At 40.8% G+C, this 18,345-nt stretch overlaps 1 protein-coding gene across 1 annotated transcript in view; it reads right to left on the bottom strand.

Annotated features, from left to right (window-relative positions):
- The window catches only part of PKHD1 (PKHD1 ciliary IPT domain containing fibrocystin/polyductin), a 240,494-nt gene that overhangs the window by 90,402 nt on the left and 131,747 nt on the right, over positions 1 to 18,345 (bottom strand). The window contains exons 48-51 of the mRNA XM_074536510.1: positions 15,786 to 15,963; positions 14,948 to 15,143; positions 6,206 to 6,271; positions 4,311 to 4,430 (exon numbers count right to left, since the gene is read on the bottom strand). Coding sequence (XP_074392611.1) covers positions 4,311 to 4,430; positions 6,206 to 6,271; positions 14,948 to 15,143; positions 15,786 to 15,963 — 560 coding nt within the window. The remainder of the gene's footprint in view (positions 1 to 4,310; positions 4,431 to 6,205; positions 6,272 to 14,947; positions 15,144 to 15,785; positions 15,964 to 18,345) is intronic.

Genomic DNA, 18,345 nt, shown 5'->3' with positions numbered 1-18,345 from the left:
ATTGTACATACACTCTCTTCAGACAAAAAGCTCAGGTAGGCCAGAGTCTTAATGTTCATATGCACAATACTGAGAAGGCATTAATGACTACAGCAATGACACAAAATGTCTTTGATCAGCCACGTTGCTGTATAAAACACCATAGCATGCCATTGAATGGAAATCAGGCACAACAGAGGAGCTATTATATGGGATACAGTACTCCAGCATTCATCTCTTCAAACAGAAACACTTCAAAGAAAATCAAAATCAGAAAATGAAGAACAGAGTGAATTCCACCACTGGAGAGAAAAAAAAAAAAAAAAAAAAAAAAAAAAGGAAGATAGAAATTGCCAGAGGCTACATGATATCATATCAATACCCTTCAAAACAGCATTCCTTTGCTTGGAATTATAACACATTCTCTTTCCACCCAGAGCACACTGCATCACGAGTGCGCCACCCTAAAAACTATAAACCAAAGCCCTGAAAATCCCAGGGCTTTGGGAAGCTGATGCCACTGCTGGAATGGAGTGACCAAACTCCTCTGGCTTGTTTTCCAAGGTGGTGTGGCTGCTGCAGCCTGATGCATGTGACAGGTCCATGTGGGATGGTTGTGGCTCTGGAGGATGAACCTCCAGGGATAAAAGCACAAGCTGTGGCAGCCTGAGCTGAGGATTTCCAGATCAGGCTGGAAGAGACTCATATCCACTGGGGAGACAGACACTGATGAGAACTGCAGCAGCACACCAACACTAAAAGTCACTTTCACATGAGGAACCCAGCTTTGTTGCAAGTGAAAGTCATCCTTGTACTAATTCTGTGCAGTCAAACAGGGCAAAAAAAGAAAGAACTTAGTACACAACTGTGGTGGTGTTCGCAGGAGTCTTAGGATGAGGGAAGAGAAAAGAATGTTGACTCTCTTTCAGAAGGCTTGATTTATTATTGCATGATATATATAATACTAAAACTATTTTAAAAGAATAGAAGAAAGGATTTCATCAGAAGGCTGGCTAAGAATAGAAAAAGAATGATAACAAAGGCTTGTGACTGACTGAGACAGTCTGGACAGCTGGGCTGTGATTGACCATTAATTAGAAACAACCACATGAGACCAATCACAGATGCACCTATTGCATTCCACAGCAGCAGATAATCAATGTTTACATTTTGTTCCTGAAACCTCTCAGCTTCTCAGGAGAAAAAATCCTAAGGAAAGGATTTTTCATAAAACATGTCTGTGACACCCAACATCAATTTCCAAGCTTGCCCAAATCTCTAGATGTCAGGCAGAACACAAAAACCTGGTTTCTAATATGTATATTTTGCTATTAGAGGCATTTTCTACCTTTTCAAACCTTCCTGAGACCAACCTATGAGGTAGCCCTAATGTTGCAGTTCTGCTTATTTTGTTAAATAAACAAATTGAATCTTTCAATAGCTAAATTTAGACAATGCCCCAGATCTCCAGCGAACTCTGGCAATCCACATTCAGTCAAAGATTTCAACAGTGTCTGACCAAACTCTTTCCCTGTGCTTCTTCACACTAGAAATAAGCACTAAGCATCTATTATTTGCTTTTATGACCCGAAAACTGATCTATTATTTGGTTTTATGACTCTAAAATTGTTCTTTGGGGGCTGAAAGGATTGAGCCAGTCATGCACAGCATACCAGAAGCAAGCTCATGTCTTGGCTTTCCACCAGAAAATCATTGTAGATGGCTCCCAGAAGAGAATTTTAAGTAACCAGAGGACAGCAAAGAGTAAGACACAGCTGCATATTGCCAGGAGTGAATCACAAAAACTTATTTTGGTGCGCATAGCAGCACAAAGTTTGGGTGGTTTGTACAATATTTGTTCTCATGAGAACAAATTCTCACCTTTTTGAAGACATCTGGAGTCATTCTGAGTTTAGCAGGGTCTGTACAAACCAGAGGAAAAGGGAAGGGAAACATCCATAAAATGCTACAATTAAACATACATTTGAAAATTGTTGATTTCATTTTAGATTTTGGATCCAAGCAAGGGGCTGGCTTTCTTTGAACTGGAGACTCAAACACTTGTAGCAGCAAAGCAAAGCATGCAAAATGGACAGAAGATTCATCTTGCCTAACTTCATTTTAAATGTATTTATTTGAGCAACAAATCCAGTTCCCTTATCACCTAGTGAGGACCATGACTCTAATTTAAAACCCTGTACTCTCTTGACTCCAATGCCAGTGAGTGTCTCAGCACCTCCAAACCAGCAGGACTGAAGAGGGAGAGCAGAAATAAAATAGAGAGAGGGTGACCAGAAAAGGCAGAGATTAAACAAAATTGGTGGTGTGACAGACAGCTTGTGTTTGTGTTCATGTTTCTGTTCTCAGGATAAAATCAAAGGAAGATTCCAGAAAGGCACTGGAGAGGAGAAGAGTTTCTGCACATCGACCAACAGGCACATTTACCCTGGCAATGGGAGAGAAGAGATTTTTTTATAGGATCATAGAATCATGGAATAACCTGGGTTGGAAGGGACTCACAAGGATCACTGAGTTCAGCTCCTGGCCCCACAGAGAACAGCCCCAAGAACCCCATTGTGTGTTTCAGAGTGATCCAGACCCTTCCTCAGCATCATTGCCCTTCTCTGGACATGCTCCAGCTCCTCACCTTTGCAGGAAACACAGAAGAATTTTATTCATCGTGCATCACAAACTCATCCTTCGTCTTCTACTCTTAATGTGATCTAACCAACAGAACTCTAAACCCTCAGCCAAACTTGTTTATTTATCAATTTTTTATTCTCTGCCTTTGTGCAAATTGTGATTTGCCTCTGTGCCTCTTCATACCTGCATCTGACACATGATGGTGAAAACTGGAATGTTCTGGTCTTATGGCAGTAATGGGCTGATATTGGTGGACAACTTAGCACAGAATCACAGAATCATTAAGGCTGGAAAAGACCTCCAAGACCATCAACTCCAACCTGTGACTGACCCCACCTTGTCACCAGCCCAGAGCACTGAGTGCCACATCCAGACCTTCCCTGGACACCTCCAGGGATGGGGACTCCATCCCCTCCCTGGGCAGCCCCTTCCAATGCCTGACCACCCATTCCATGAAGAAATTCTTCCTGAACTCCAACTTTATCTCATCTTCAGCTCAATGTAAGTTTCCCCCAAAAGTGAAGAAAAGTAATATTTTTTGAAGCACAGGCTCTAGGCTTTTTTTATACTTATTAGAAAATTGAAGATTAAACTAAATATCTATTGAAGGTGGATCAAAATTCTTAATGTAATCTTCAATTTTATATATATATTAATATGTGGAAGTAAATGTTTGCGTTCGTATTTGGGCATGGAATTTCAGTCATGGTTAGGATTTATCTTCATAGGTTTATATGCATAATCCTTAATGACACAGGCCAGAGAAGCCCTAAAAATTACTGAAGTTCCATGTCCAAATACCAACAGAAACATTTCCTTCTACAAAAACCATAAACCAAAACCAGGTAGGTGAGGAACAGATATGAAGTGGTGATATGAAGTCCACATTCCACATTTCCAGAAATGGAGCTGTGGTAGCAGAGATACTTAACTGGTTTCAAACAAATGAGAAGGAGACAGCATCAGGTTCTAGAATATTTCAGGTACATATCAAGCAATATTCATTGGATCATTCAATAATTTTATCTGGAAAGGACCTCAGGACCTCATGTAGTCCAACATCCTGATTAAAGGAAGGTCTCTTATGTAAAATGGTTATCACAAGCTTTTCTCCAGATTTTACTGCAAATTCCCTAATAAATTTATTAAAATCCATTTTTCATGCAGTAATGTTGCATGATGAGTGGGGATTTAAATGTAACTCAAGTTGAAATACGGGTCTAAGCTAAAATATCTAGGAGGTATCCATGGCAAATGGCTTGAGAAATTACCATTGATAAGTAGGAATTACAACAGAAAAATAAAATGGAAGATGATGCAGAAATGTAAAATATGATCCTTGCACAAAACACAGAGAGAGATGGGTTAAGAGATGAGCTTTTTGTGAGCTGTGGTTCTTGGTCTTACAAATTATCTTCTGTATTAAGGTCCCTGTACTACTCCAGCTTGAAAGTCAGCATAAGTGCTTGTTTTTGTGTGTATGTGAAAATGGAAAATAATAATCATTCTCTTCCAAAAACTACATTTTTGTACTGCAGTCTGAGTGACAAGGAACAAATGTGGGGTCCTGCACACACTGGAATGGCCACCAGGGCCAAGGAGCCCTTATTGGAACACAAATATAAATCCCAATGTAGGCAGAGCCCAGCACCTCCACAGAAATGAAACATCTTTCCTTCCTCACGTACTTGGCAAGATGATGACATCTTCCCCAGGGCCTGGGATGCTGCCATTGGATCCACCCCAGCCTTTTCCCACACCATTCCACGTCTCTGGGAGTGACCATTTCAAGACAGCATCAGAAGGAGCTACAAAACAGAACACATAAAGACAGAATTATCATTTTCTGTAGCTGGAAGAATTACCATTTCTTTGATAGTCAAGCATCTGTGACATTAACATCCTCCTTTTGTCACTGCTAACTGTTCTTTTTTATTTTCCATGTTTAAAGAAAACTGTTTGATTGAATTCCCAGGGCATGGGAATTTCCATACTTTCCCAAAGTATGAAAAATTTAAAATAATTGTTGATCAACTCTTACAAGCTTGCTAACACCCAGAAAAGCAATTTTCCCATTCCAAGAGGTGACCAAGACCTGCCTTGGAAAAGCAGCTTAACCAAGACACATGGAAACCCCTGGTCCTTCTCCAAAATTTTCTTTTTCAGATCAATCCAAAAGAAAAATCCTGAGACCTAGGAAAATATTGGAAGAAACTGAGCTCACAAAATGCAGCTGCTTGGCTTGCGCTTGTATTTTAGAGATCCAACTAGCCAGGCTCCATAAATTAATTGCCCCTAAATTTGTTGTCCCTAAGGAGAGGAAGGGAAGCCTTCAAGGGAAAATCCTGCACACCAAGTTTAGTAAATCCTAGACTAATGCAGGCAGGGCCTCCCTCTGGAGGCCTCTGTAAGCACCTACTTCTCTTCTTCCTCTGTAAAGAGAATTCCGGCATTTTTTGCTTGAGTAGAGCTTCTTTGGGTATTGAAAGGGATTGAAAATATGGGGGCAGGTACATGCCTAGGTTTTGGGGGCTAGACCCAGCTCGGTAATGTTGCAGTGTACAAAAAACCTCTGTTGTCAGCACAGGGAAACACAGACATTAAACCCATGTTGAGTTCCTTAAGTTTGGGTCCATCTCTCCAATCACGTGCTTGTTCTGGGGGAAAAACCCCGCCAAAATGTCTCTAAACCCTTTTTCCACGTAAGTGATTATTGTTAATATACAACATAGCAAGACAGCTGATATGGTGCCTTAAGTTTTAACTTCCACATTTTTCAGATTCTGTTCTGCCTTAGTGTGTGACTCTGAACTTCATGTAAAGTGTCAGCTAGTTCTCCTCACAGCTCAGTCAGACAAAACAATCCTTTTCCAGCCTGAGAACCAAGGACACCATTGCAACTTCAGGCCCAAATCGTGTAAACAACAGCAAATTGAGAGCAATCTGCGAGGATGGGAGTTCACAACCTGGACCTGTAATTGCACAATTAACTCCAATATGTAAATGGACCAAAACTTATGAAAGTGGGAAAACTCATGACCAGTCGTCCATTTTGGGTCCATTTTGGGTCCATCTTGGATAGAGCCATTGCCAGGCTCTTGTGCTGCCCAAGGTGTATCCTTTGAAGACCTTTCAATAAATCCCTACTTTATTCCTTTAACACTGTCTAGCCCCTGTTCCTGGTAGCCTCCCTAGGCAAAAATACCCAAAAGTATTAAAATTTGGAGGTGTCCCTTGTCTTTGGTATATTTTTCTGTCTGATTCAACATGAAACTGAGCAGTAATATCAGACTGTGGAGCACTAAAATAATCTGTAGTCTTACATTCTCCATGACCTTTCTGATCTGCTGTGTTATTTCCCAGGGTAAGTTTATAGTGTTTTATACTGTGGAATCACACATTTATCTTGAGCAATGGTAGATAGGGCTCAATGAAACACCTAAATGAATACCAAGAGCCTCTGTTGGATTGATAGATGTACAAAACATTGAAGTGAAAAATAGCAATTTACTCCTGAAAAAGCCATAAAAAAGAGATGGTTTGACTCCCAGACCAATGTTTTCTGACACAGACTATCACATACCTGGGGTAGGTAAATCCACTCTTTCTTTCCCTTTCAGTGTGACCTGAATTAAGTCAGCTCCTGTGACTGAACACAGAGAATTTTAGGGAGTTACAGCAAAGCCTTTCAAATTAACACCAAAAAACATTAATAGATCAATTTCCATGCATTAATTCCTGACAACATTATACATTTCTTACAAAAAACATTTTCTTTAAGAGAAACTATACATGTTTTCTAAGCATTTTTTGTCCCTTTTTTTATGCATTGAGAAAGGATTAAACAAACACATTTTAATTTACAGATATGGAAGGTCTCAAGATAACTCATTAGAAACAGCTAAAAAGAAAACATTCAACAATCAGAAATTCTAGGCTGGAACTCGAATCTCATTTATCCCACTATAAATCCACAGCAGTTCCACTCACATAAGTGATATCACACCATTGAATGCATAATGTATTAACTGGCTCAAACAGCGAAATACAGCTTTTGTTTTGTAGTTTGGTTTTGATTTTTTTTTTTTTGCCCCCAAAATCTGGTATCTGAAAGAGATGCTTTAATTAGCCAGACTTTATAGACTGGAGACAGGGACCCTGTGTTCTCTGCTGTGAAAAGGGGTCAGCAGCAATTATCACAGTGGTAACCTTTGTGCCCATGTATTGTCAGCAGGAGAAGGGCCAGAATAATGCAAATCAAAGAGGAGCAGGAGAAAGCTGCTTCAGACCCAGCTAAAATCCCACCTCCTCTTCATCTCCAGTGGCATATAAAGGCACTTCCTTTCAGTCACCAGACTGGAACAACTGTAGGTTAAAATAGAAACACTCTGACAAACAAATAAATCTCCTGTCTTCTGCCCAGCCCCTTATGGTGACCCTAAAGTGTTGTTGGAAGATTTTTTTGGGGGGTAGAAGAATTGTATCAATGAAGCCATTGTCAGAATTTTTCCTCAGTTTCAGAACATGCCTAGAACTTTCCTCTGTGTGCATCAACCCACAGATGGGATTTCATGCCATATTGTAATTTACTTATTTTATCTTTAAACAAGTCTCTGTACTTTTAAATTGTGAAACCCGTGCTTCCCTACCTCCCTCCTTTTCTCCCAGTGCAACTGAGCAAATTTAAAATAACTGAGGTTCATTAATTTTAAGTGTTCAATAAATTAGTATGAATAATCAAAAAACTTGATTCTTTCTGATAATTACTATTTGATGTCAGTTGAAAGCACTCGATTGAGTTAGCAGCATATGCTCCTATGCCAAATGAGGCTTCCATAATTAAATAGAAACTGATTCCATGAGGTTTTTCTCATGTCTGATTAATTAGTAATCAGGTGCCTCAGCCCTGTTCTTCAGTGACACCTTCTCTCCCAACGGTGGCTGGGATCTGATCCACGTATCAGTCAAATCAATCTGCCCCAAACCATCACACAGAGCTCACACTGCACAGCAGCATGCCTTGAGTGGCCACAAGGTGAACATTTGAGGGGAAAAACATGACATGAAACTGCTAATTTAAGCCTCTGACACAACTCTTGTGGCTTTCAGACAATACATCTGTGTGAACATTTATGGTTATGGTGTTTTTCCTTCTCACACAGGGCAAAACAGTTGCCAAAGCTGACAAAACAGTCTTAGGAAAAACAAGACAACCAAGCCTTGACAATATCCTTTTTCATCTCAATATATTTTGTGAGGTTTGTTGAGTTTGATTTTTGTTTTTTGGTGTGTTTTTTTTTTTTTTGCTTACTTTTTGCAGGAACTAGAGTGAAATCATCTAATTAAGGATGTTTGTATTTTTCAGAGAAAAGCTGTTCTAATTAAATCCTGAGGGGACATAAAACTTGATCAATATGGTGCATAGACCTCATCATGGGGTTCAATCCCCTTATATGGTGAAGGAAGGAACCACTAACTTAATTCAGTACATAGTTTTATCACTGCCATGTCCAGAGTCAGGGCAATAATAAAAGTTTCTCATATTTGAAGTGTCATCCCACTAGAGCATGACAATTCAAACTATTATAAATTATTTATACTCTTGATCATGAGCATAGGAATCAGGGAGAGAATTCTCCCCAGAACTCTCCACATCCTTGTACAATTATTTACATCCTTGCAACTTGTACAATTATTTACATCCACAGGGTGTAAAGGGCACCAGTTTTGAATCAGCAGTTTTGTCGCCTTTTCCCACAAATACTCCTAAAAACTGATCAAGAAATATAGAGGCCTTGGAATTAATCAAGGCTACAATGACACAGTCCTTCTGATGGTTTTGTTTTGCTGCTGAGTATGTTATCACTGGGTTTTGCAGGACAGGAAGAGATACAGGCACTACAGATGAAGGACATCATTAGTAAACATTGAATTAAGGTGACTCTTGGCAAAATGTAGTTATAAGGCTCCAGGGTTTAGTTGTATAAAACCTTTATAAGGCTCATCAATTTCCTGCCTTATTACAGCTCCTCCTGGATGTTTGGGCCGTGGATCATAAATATAGGCCTTCTGGATGATACTGCTGGTAACTTTTCCTGGATCAGGGCTCCTTGAGTGAACATGAAGGAGGGGCAACTCAGTCTTTTATCAGCTTTGCACTGACTCGGAATTTTGCCTGTGGATATTAGGAAGGGCTGAAACTAGGATAAATGGCTCCAATAGCCTGACTTACAAATAACAAGCAGCTCCATGCTATTTAACATCAATTGGGCTAACATCCATCACCAGGAAATCAAAACTTTTTAGACAGCACAATCAACAACACAGTGAGACACACCTCTGGAAACTGGAGAACCTAGGAGAGGGTGTTTTGTCATCCCCTGTGAGGATCTTCTGCAGGACATACCCAGAAATGTGATATAACAAGGACAATGTGTTAGGGATAAGAGGTGTAAGAACCTATGTTATATACATATAACTGGATAGATACAATTATATATATATATATATACACACACACAGAGAAAAAAAAAATATAAATACATGGATATAGATATAGACAGATATAAATATAGATATAGATATAGATATAGATATAGATATAGAGATATAGACAGATATAGATATAGATATAGATATAGATATAGATATAGATATAGATATAGATATAGATATAGATATAGATATAGATATAGATATAGATATAGATGTAGATGTAGATATAGATATAGATATATACACACATATATATGTATGTAAGTCTTGGGTAGATGGACAAAGATTCTTGCTTACAGGAGACTGGCATTTGTGTAAAATTCCTCCAGCAGACATCACATAATCAAAAAATCAACGCTGACAGGATTATAAGGGCATTTCATCACCTTATTTCTGTAGCTGCTGCACTATCTGGTTTCTCTGCTTCCATGCCAGGACAGGAGCTCACGCACCAGGAGAATGTTGTTTTTTCTCTTTGTGTCTATCACAAAAATTGAGCAACTGAGGGAATGGGGCAGGGGGGTCTCAGCCTGGAGAAAAAAGAGTCCCAGGGAGGATCCTATTGCTCTCTGCAACTTCCTGGAGTGAGGTCATAGCCAGGTGGGTGTTGGTGTCTTCTCTTAGGTAATGAGCAAGAGAACAAGAGAAAATGGCCTCAAACTGTTCTAGGGGAGGTTCAGGTTGGGCATCAGGAAGAATTTATTTTTTGGAAGGGTGATTAAGCATTGCTACAGACTGCCCAGGAAGTTGGTAGAGTCACCATGCCTGGAACCGTTAAAAAAATTCCTGGATGTGGCACTCTGTGCTCTGGTCTGGGTGACAAGGTGGGGATGGGTCGAAGGCTGGACCTGGTGGCTTTGAAGGTCTTTTCCAACTTAAATCATTTTATGACTCTATGATTACAAGGGGCACATCTTTGCAAAGAGCTGACTTTCATTTCATGGAGGTCACTGAGCAGCCCACATCTGGTCAACTGGCCCTCTGAAACAACTGATATGGGTGAGTTTTATCTGGCTGGAAGAAAAGATTCATCCCTGTACAATCAGACCTCTGTAAAGAATTAACTCCATTCTTCATGTCTTTCACTTAGGATTCTCCTTTACCCCCAAGCAGTAGGGCTGCAGAAAATATCTGTGTTTATTTATTTTTTGTATTTTCATATTAGAAACAAACATTCTTTAGAGTGTTTTTTCCTCCTATACAAAGCAATTACAGAAACCCACAGAGCCTAATGGAAGTGAGGTCATTCTTTAGGAATCTAGAAAAGACAATGAGTATAATCAAATTATTTTTTTAGGAACTACGGAAATTGTAAACCTGCTTCTGACACAGCAGTAATGTAAAGTTCAGCCTTAGGCCCTCTTAACAATTCACACATGAGCAGCCTGAGCAAAGTCAGCAGGATGACCCATCTGCATAAAAGTTGTGTCTACTGAAAAATGTATTTGGGATAAATAAAAAGTTTGATAATCCTTTCAGTGATGTTTTCAATAATGTTTCTGTCCAGCACTTAAAATTTTAGGAAAAAAAAAAAAAACAAGAAAAATCTGGAGGTGAAGGAAGCCAACACTTTGTTTCATTCCAAAAGAAAACTGTTTAAACATTTCAAAAGTGAACTGAAAGGAAACAACATCTCTCTGGTTTTTAGCCAGTTCCAGTATTGCCCAGAGACCTTAACCAAGGAGCAGTACCATGCTGTGGTACCATATGCTGAAATTTGTAACAGACTTAAAAAGCTCATAATGTTATTATTGCAATTTACAAAGGCTATTTCTCCTAAAAAATATCCCAGATGTCCCAGTCGGTTGTTTCTTTCCACCACCCTTGTTATAATAAGTGTTATTTTGGGGTTTTTTTGCTTCAGCATGGTCATATCATGTTTCACTCCCCTGAAATGTTGCTGAGCCACAGCCCATGTGTATTTCACAGTCACACCACAATTGCAGGCCCACAGTGACCGTTGAGGATCACTTCTCTTAGCACATAGGGTGCCCCAGAGAAAATCAGGGTGATGCTATGAACCATGTCAAAGCAAAGCTGGTGATATAGAAATGACTGGCACGGGATGCTTCAAGCTCCCTAAGCCTCAACTTCACCCAGAACCCAGAAGGGACATGGGATTACCTGTCCTCTGATGCAGATTCCTTTAAAATGGTCTGAAAATGTGATTTTTAAAGTGTCTTGGAGGCTGGTTAACAGAGTTTCATGTAATTAGGTAGCAGTGACTATCTTTGTTAATAGGATCATTGCCCATACAACAGAAACATTCTCCATTACAATTATTTCTCCCCATTCAGCACCCTCTGCATTCTCCTCCAAGTCTAATTTACAGGAATTAGGTCCCAAGCCTAATTTACAAGACCCCACCATCACTGCAACTTAACTCCTTTAATCCCCTCCATAAGGTCTATTTTCTTGCCTTTTGTGCTAGACAGACCCTTTTTTTTTTATCCTCCCAAAGATAAACAAACACTTGCATGATGCCAGGCAGGACTGAAGAGGGGATGGGGAAAGCCTGAGCCCAACGCAGACTTCTGGCCAAGGTGGCTTCATTCGGCTGCCTGCTTCGTTTAAATAACAATATCTTCTCAGTCACGGCGTTTTCCTTCCCCTGCTCCCCATTTTCTCCCCCATGCAGGCCCGAGTAAAAGGGCTGTGTGAATCCAGGAGCCTGCCCATTAATGAGCTGGCATCTGATCCGTATTTAACGGCGTTAATTTCTGGATGTAACGCACCCCTGCCACTTCCCCACAGTTTGCCCTAAAAGGCTTTCTGAGGGGCACAAAAGCAGAGGGTCAAAAGTGAGTTGACCCCGGCCAGAATGTACAATTATTGCAAAGAGGTGGTACACCAGCAGCTGTCGAAACCCCACCGAAGCGCTCCCAAAAGCCGCAGGATGACTAATACGCCGGCCGACTTTGGGCAGGAAGAATTATGGCCCTCCCGAGCAGCTGCAATAATTGTCTTGCCATTGTCCCCCTGCCACCCCCTACAAGTGCCCATTGTGGCCGTGGAGTAAAGTGATTTTATGCTCGGGCTGATGCTGTTTGCGCCCAGCTGCCCGAGCGCTGACACACGAGCCTGCAGAGGGGGGACCCGCGTCTGCTAGACGGGGCTGCGACATACCAGACCTTTTACATAAGTCAAACAGGAACAAATGAGTCTTTATCAGACCCTTCTCCCTTTGAAGTGGCGGCTGCTTATAGGCCCTTACAGCTTTTCCTCTTTACCCGAGCAAACATCCTCCTTTTGATATGCTACATGCTCATTATCTCTGCCCCATTTAATGATTTTTGATTGAAGGGTGGCAGCGCAGTTGCCAAGAGGGTAGTTAGAGAGGCTCCACGCAGTCAGGACAACAAGAAAGGCTTTCCTTGTGCAGCAGCCTAAATTTGGAGTTTCTTAACAGTGTGTTCTTGTTCTTAGCAGCAGATAAGGGCTGAGCGTGAAATTCTTAATTAAGCAGTAAATAGAGAGTGGGGTGTCAGCAGATGCAGCCTGTAGCCATGGAGACCAAGTCTGATGGAGGAGGGAGCTGAGGCTCAACGCCGGCCCCGGGCTCGGGCATGACTGACAGCTGAAGAATCCCACAAAGCTTGTAAACGGGATTAATTAGTTGGCTAATTATTTCATATAGTTAAATGTAAATAAAATATTAAAAAAAGAAAAATTTCTAAAAGGGCCAACTTGCAGATTTAGGCAGGAAGATGGCAGGAAGGCCAGACCTTCTAGCCTTGTCCTCTCTGGGTGGACTGGTGGGGTTCTAAGGCCAGAAGGGACCATTGTGGCAACTTTCTCTGACCTCCTATGGAGCATGAATCTCGCCTCATGAGGTTTCTAATAGCTTCTCACAGAGCTGGAGCATATTTCCCTGAAAAGACAGCCAAGCATCTTCTAAGGACCCTGAGTGATGGAAAGTCACCACATGCCATGGATCTGCTCTGTTGGCTAATTATCCTCACCCTCTCAGCCTGCACAGCAGAGAGAAGGAGAGAAATCTCACACCAGGGCCAGGAATCTGCTTTGTTTCAAACTTTTACCCTACACCCACAGCATAGATATTAGGTACCCGACGCTGAATTATTGATCTCACTCCTATAAAAGTACTCACAGAAAATGTTCACAGCATGAATTATGCATGTCAGGTGTTTTCATAAATTTCCCCTAGTGTATTTTGGATTATTGTTTCTCTCTCTATTAAAATGAGGAACCACAACAAGCTCTTTGTGTGATAAAAATCAAGATGAAAGTAATGCAAGAGAAGGGCAAGAAAGTGTGTGTGAGGCAAGAGTGGCATATGCCAGCCAGACCACTTTTGTCCCAGTCTTCCCAAGACTCATCTCCTCTATTTTTAACAGCACAGGCCAAGCTACAGATGCCATCCTCTGAGCTTTCCCATGCTGCTCTGACAGTGCAAATCAGAATATGCAAACTGAAAACCAGTCACCTTTTATATTTGAAGGAACAAATTTACACTGTTAGTATGCAGAAATAATAAAACATTTTTCTTTTTTCAGTAAATACTTGACTTGATCTCTGGTAAGGTTTAGACACAACAGCTAAATTTACAGTAGCAAATTTACACTTGAACTGTGTCTAAATAAGGCCAGGACACAGACCCAAGACCAGGACCCCAATAATCTACATGGTTATGATGCTGGCCAAATTCCTGGCACAGCTTTGGCCTAGAGCAGGCAGACTCCCAGGTGGTGACCAGTGCACCAGTATAGTTTGGGATTAAGCAAGCACAGGGATCTCTTATAGTTTGAAGCCTGGGTACATCCAGCCCATTTTTAGAGCTAAAATGTTAAACACAATCTGTGCTGTGGCAGTTGCTGAAGAATCAGAGGTGAACACAGCAACTGAGATCCTCAGACTGAGGTTAAGTTTTGGGTTTCCCCAGTTTCACCACGAATGTGATCTTCCACACTGGCTGATTTTCACTGTTGCCAGACCAAGCTCAGTGGATTACCTGCACTCATTCCAGGCATATTTTTCTCTCCATTGTTACAATGATTGTTCTAAAGGTATCCTACATGAGAGAGCCATTTGCATGCCATCTCAGTAGCGCAAAAACAAAGGGAATTTCATTACATTTAATGGAACAGAAGAGAAAAATTATCTGTTATAATGAAAATCATCATCTTTACTTTCCTGTTATGAGTCATGAAGGAGAAGCTAATCTTCTCAAAGACACCAAAATATATTTGTGATTTCTAGTTCTGCTGCTATTGATAAAGGCAACAATCATTACCTTGATTTTGACATATAGAGCTTAGATATTTATAAAATTATTTACTCGAGAATGGGTATTACAGAAAATGTCCATTTCTTCAAAGAAAAAATTTCCACCACACTCCATGATCTCATGTACAAAGTCACATAGGTAAAGATTTAAGGCGTCTTTGGAAGTTTCCAACCCTAGAAAAAATTCTCTCCCAGTAATCTTACTGCCTTTAGTGGGCTCAACCTAGCAAGATGAGCATGTTTTAATAATACCTGTGATATAGGACCAGCTGACAGCAGAGGCCATTACTGAAATTTAGTGTCTTTACCACTCAAAAAAAGCCAACTCAAATACAACTGATGTCACATCACCCTCTATTTATGGCACATTCCTTTTGTTGCTAGGTCAGGCATCAGATAGATCAGTTAGGGAAGGACCTGATGTGCACTTACCTATTTGACCAACATTTTGAAGGACTTCTCACTTATTGAAAGGCCATTGAAAGCTGGCCTTGAGAAGACTTGGGGTTTAAATTAAAGATTCATCAACTCTGTCACCATTCCTGATCACAAATGTAGATTGCAACCCCCACACTGCACTTACCCAGGTATGTGAACTTCCCCATCTTGCTGTCGAGGTGCCAATCACAGCTTCTGTGGTGGCCGTAGGAAGGTACCAGCTGGAGTGGCTGTCCCCTCCTTGTCCCACAGGACACCACAGCCTCAAGATGGGCAGGAAGATCCTTGTGTTCCACCAGCAGGTAATTCCCAGCCTTGAAGTTGCTAAATGTCACTGAATACTGGAAAAGAGGGAACCAAAAGGAACATGTCTGAGTCTGTGATTAGAGTTCTGTGGAGTACAGCATAAAGGGGTAAAGAGGGTGGAGCTCCTCACAAGTAAAATGTGTTGAAAACAGGAAAAGAGATGCAAAATTAAGCAGGAGGTGATGGTAAATGCAGAAAAAAATCAACTCCCCTCATCACCTTTGAAAGGTGAGGAGATTCAATGTCTTCTGAAAACTGTGCTTCAACACATCTTAAGGCAGTAAAAATCCTGTAGGTTCCTACGCACCACACTGAACTTTCACCTGAGATATCCAAAATCCTCAAGTGTCCATGGCCAGGTGGGATGGGGCTTGGAGCAACCTGATCTAGTGGAAGGTGTCCCTGTCTATGGCAGGGGTTGGAATGGGATGAGATTTAAGGTCCATTCCAACCCAAACCATTCCATGATTCCACAACCTTCCTGCTCCAGGTGACTACTGAGAGCTTATCTGAGATAGGTGAGAGCTTATCAGTCATCTTATCTAAGCCTATAAATACAGACAGACTTTCTCAGTGCACTTAACTCTATTTTATTTCCGTCTGTTCATCCAAAGAGATGAAAGCACGATTATCTCTTCCAGATATAATTTTGAAATTATAAAACATTCTCATGTTACCTGGAGCTGTTTGCTGACCAAAGGGTTGTCAAATGTCAATGTGTAAGTCTCTTTATCCAAGAGAAGAGCCATCCAACCATACAGATTTGATAAAGTATCAGGAACATAACTGACTGTGTTTGACTTATTCTTACTGTCAGTCACAGTTAAATTATAGGGAATGTCTGGAGCCTCTTTTCTGCAGGAAAAGAAAAAAAAAATACATTTTTACATTAAACTCTGTTCTTTTTGCAACATGTACAGTTCTATTTTTTTTTTTTTTTTTATTACAGAAGCTGTGCTGGATCTCCCTTAGAATGTGTCTCCATTTTTGTAATTCTTTATAAATGCCATAAGAAAATATATTTTGCCCCAAATGCTGTAAAAGGAGAGAGAAAAAGAGAGACACATCATGTAGGAGTAAAGGAAGAGGAAAAGAACAGGACAGATGTAACAGGCAGGGTACCCACTTCTACATTGCCAGAGTATTTTTCCTCTGTCAGACTCAAGGGCTTCAGGTTCAACTTTTAGGATCTTTATGAAATTTGGTGGAGTCTTCATATTAACCCCAGTCCAGGCTGGGTGGGGTTTGGAGTAACCTGGTCTAGTGGAACCCATGGCAGGGGGCTGGAATGAGGTGATATTTAGGGTCCCTTCCAACCCAAACCATTCTGTGATTCCGTGATTATTCACTCCCATCTGAGTGGTCAAAAGTTTCAAAAAAATTCCTGTGTAATTCAAAGAGCTGGTCTCTGCTTGCTGTCAAAGCCGGGGCTGCTGAGGATTGATTAAATCCTTCACAAAATGGGTGAAATTTTAGTGCAGCAGTTCTTATGAGCATCCAAATGAGAACTCAACCCCCTTTTTCACTAGAACTTGGCACTCCTAATTTCTGACCAGTCTACTCAGGAGAAAAAACCCTTACTGAACAGACCAACATTAGCACTGACATCATGAGGGGTCATAAACCTTTTAGATTTAAGGTTGCAGTAGACTCCTCTGAGTTTTGGCATTTGAGATGACAATAAGCTTAAAAAATCCCCTCTTTTAACCATCCCTTCGATATTTTTTTCTCAATATTTGAAGCATTATCTTACAACTACACATCTCAGCATATTATCTAACCTCTTAGATTGGATATGGCTTACTAACCCAAGACAGTGCTAAAACTCATGTCATCCCACAATTTGCCTGTATTTGCAATTTTTAGTTGGTTTGTTGCTTTTTTTTCCCCCCAAGTGCTTTGGAAATTATGCAAAATCACCAGAGCAGTCATCCCAGATGTATTTTTCTTTTCTCTTTTAAAATCAGTTCAGTGATATATTTTTTTTTCTTTTTTGTTGTTGTTATTCTAGTGTCTGTCACTTTGTCAAATCACTTTCTGGTTACCCAGAAACATTCAGCTGAGAAACAGCAGTGGCAAAGCGAAGTGTGAATCAGCAAAGAATCACTCAACCAGAAGATATTGGCAGACCAATGAAACTGGAAGGAGTTTATAAGGCTTAAACAGCTTTTGTACCACTAATAAACCTCCTGTTATGGGCATTAACTGGACCAGGATATTAGGCTGCTAATTAAGCAAGTAAATGACAACAAGCACATTATTGCCACAGCTATCAGCACCTGTACAGGTATTCTAGCAGCAGAAGGACACCACACACAATGCAAAACTCTCTTGAACATCAGAAGGAGCCTTATGGAGATGCAAAGATGCCCAATGTCACAGCAAATGACATAGACTCAGACCCATCCTCTCTGCAGCACAAATTCACATGCTCTCTGCACATAAATTCACTCTTTATTTATTTTAATTTTTCTTGCTGGAGAGTTCTGAAGTGAACAGCTTGAATCACTTTCACTGGGGCACTCTCCCCAGTACTTTCAGGAGAAGTAAAGACAGAGAAGAAAGCTTGGAAGGGACAATCCTGCTGGGATACAAGTCTGACCTGTTAGAAGGTTAGGTGGCAATGCCACACCAGCCATGTAGCTCCAGCAGCTAGTGAATGTAAATGTGAATTCATTAATTGTGACTTCATTTATGTTGGAGACCAATATTTAGAAGACCCCAAAAAAATATCTTAAACTGCATAGTGAACTTCCAGATGGCTACAGTTAAGTGAAATACATCTTTTCCTGTGTGTCGAATTATAACAGACAAGTTATAGAATCATAGAATCATTTAAGTTCGAAAAGGCCTCTGAGATCATCGAGTCCAGCCATTAACCCAACACTGCCCAGGCCACCTCTACACCATGTCCCAAAATGCCACATTTACATGTGCTTTAAATCCCTCCAGGCATGGAGACTTAACTTTATTTTTAGAGAGTTATGAGCACCACTGCTTCATGAAGCCCATTTCAAAGCAAGATATCCTTTTCCATGGGCAAATTCTTTTTAATATTCAATCTAAACCTCTCCTGGTGCATCTTAGGGCCAGGTACTCTTGTCCTTGTTCCCTAGGAGCAAAGCCTGACCACACCCCCCACACCCCCTGGCTGTCCCCTCCTGTCAGGGAGTTGTGCAGAGCCACAAGGTCCCCCCTGAGCCTCCTTTTCTCCAGGCTGAGCCCCTTTCCAGCTCC

The sequence above is a fragment of the Zonotrichia albicollis genome, chromosome 3 (assembly GCF_047830755.1).
Source record: "Zonotrichia albicollis isolate bZonAlb1 chromosome 3, bZonAlb1.hap1, whole genome shotgun sequence".
Lineage (NCBI taxonomy): Eukaryota > Metazoa > Chordata > Aves > Passeriformes > Passerellidae > Zonotrichia > Zonotrichia albicollis.
Note: the sequence above shows the minus strand (reverse complement) of the source record. Positions and strands in the feature narration are given on the sequence as shown.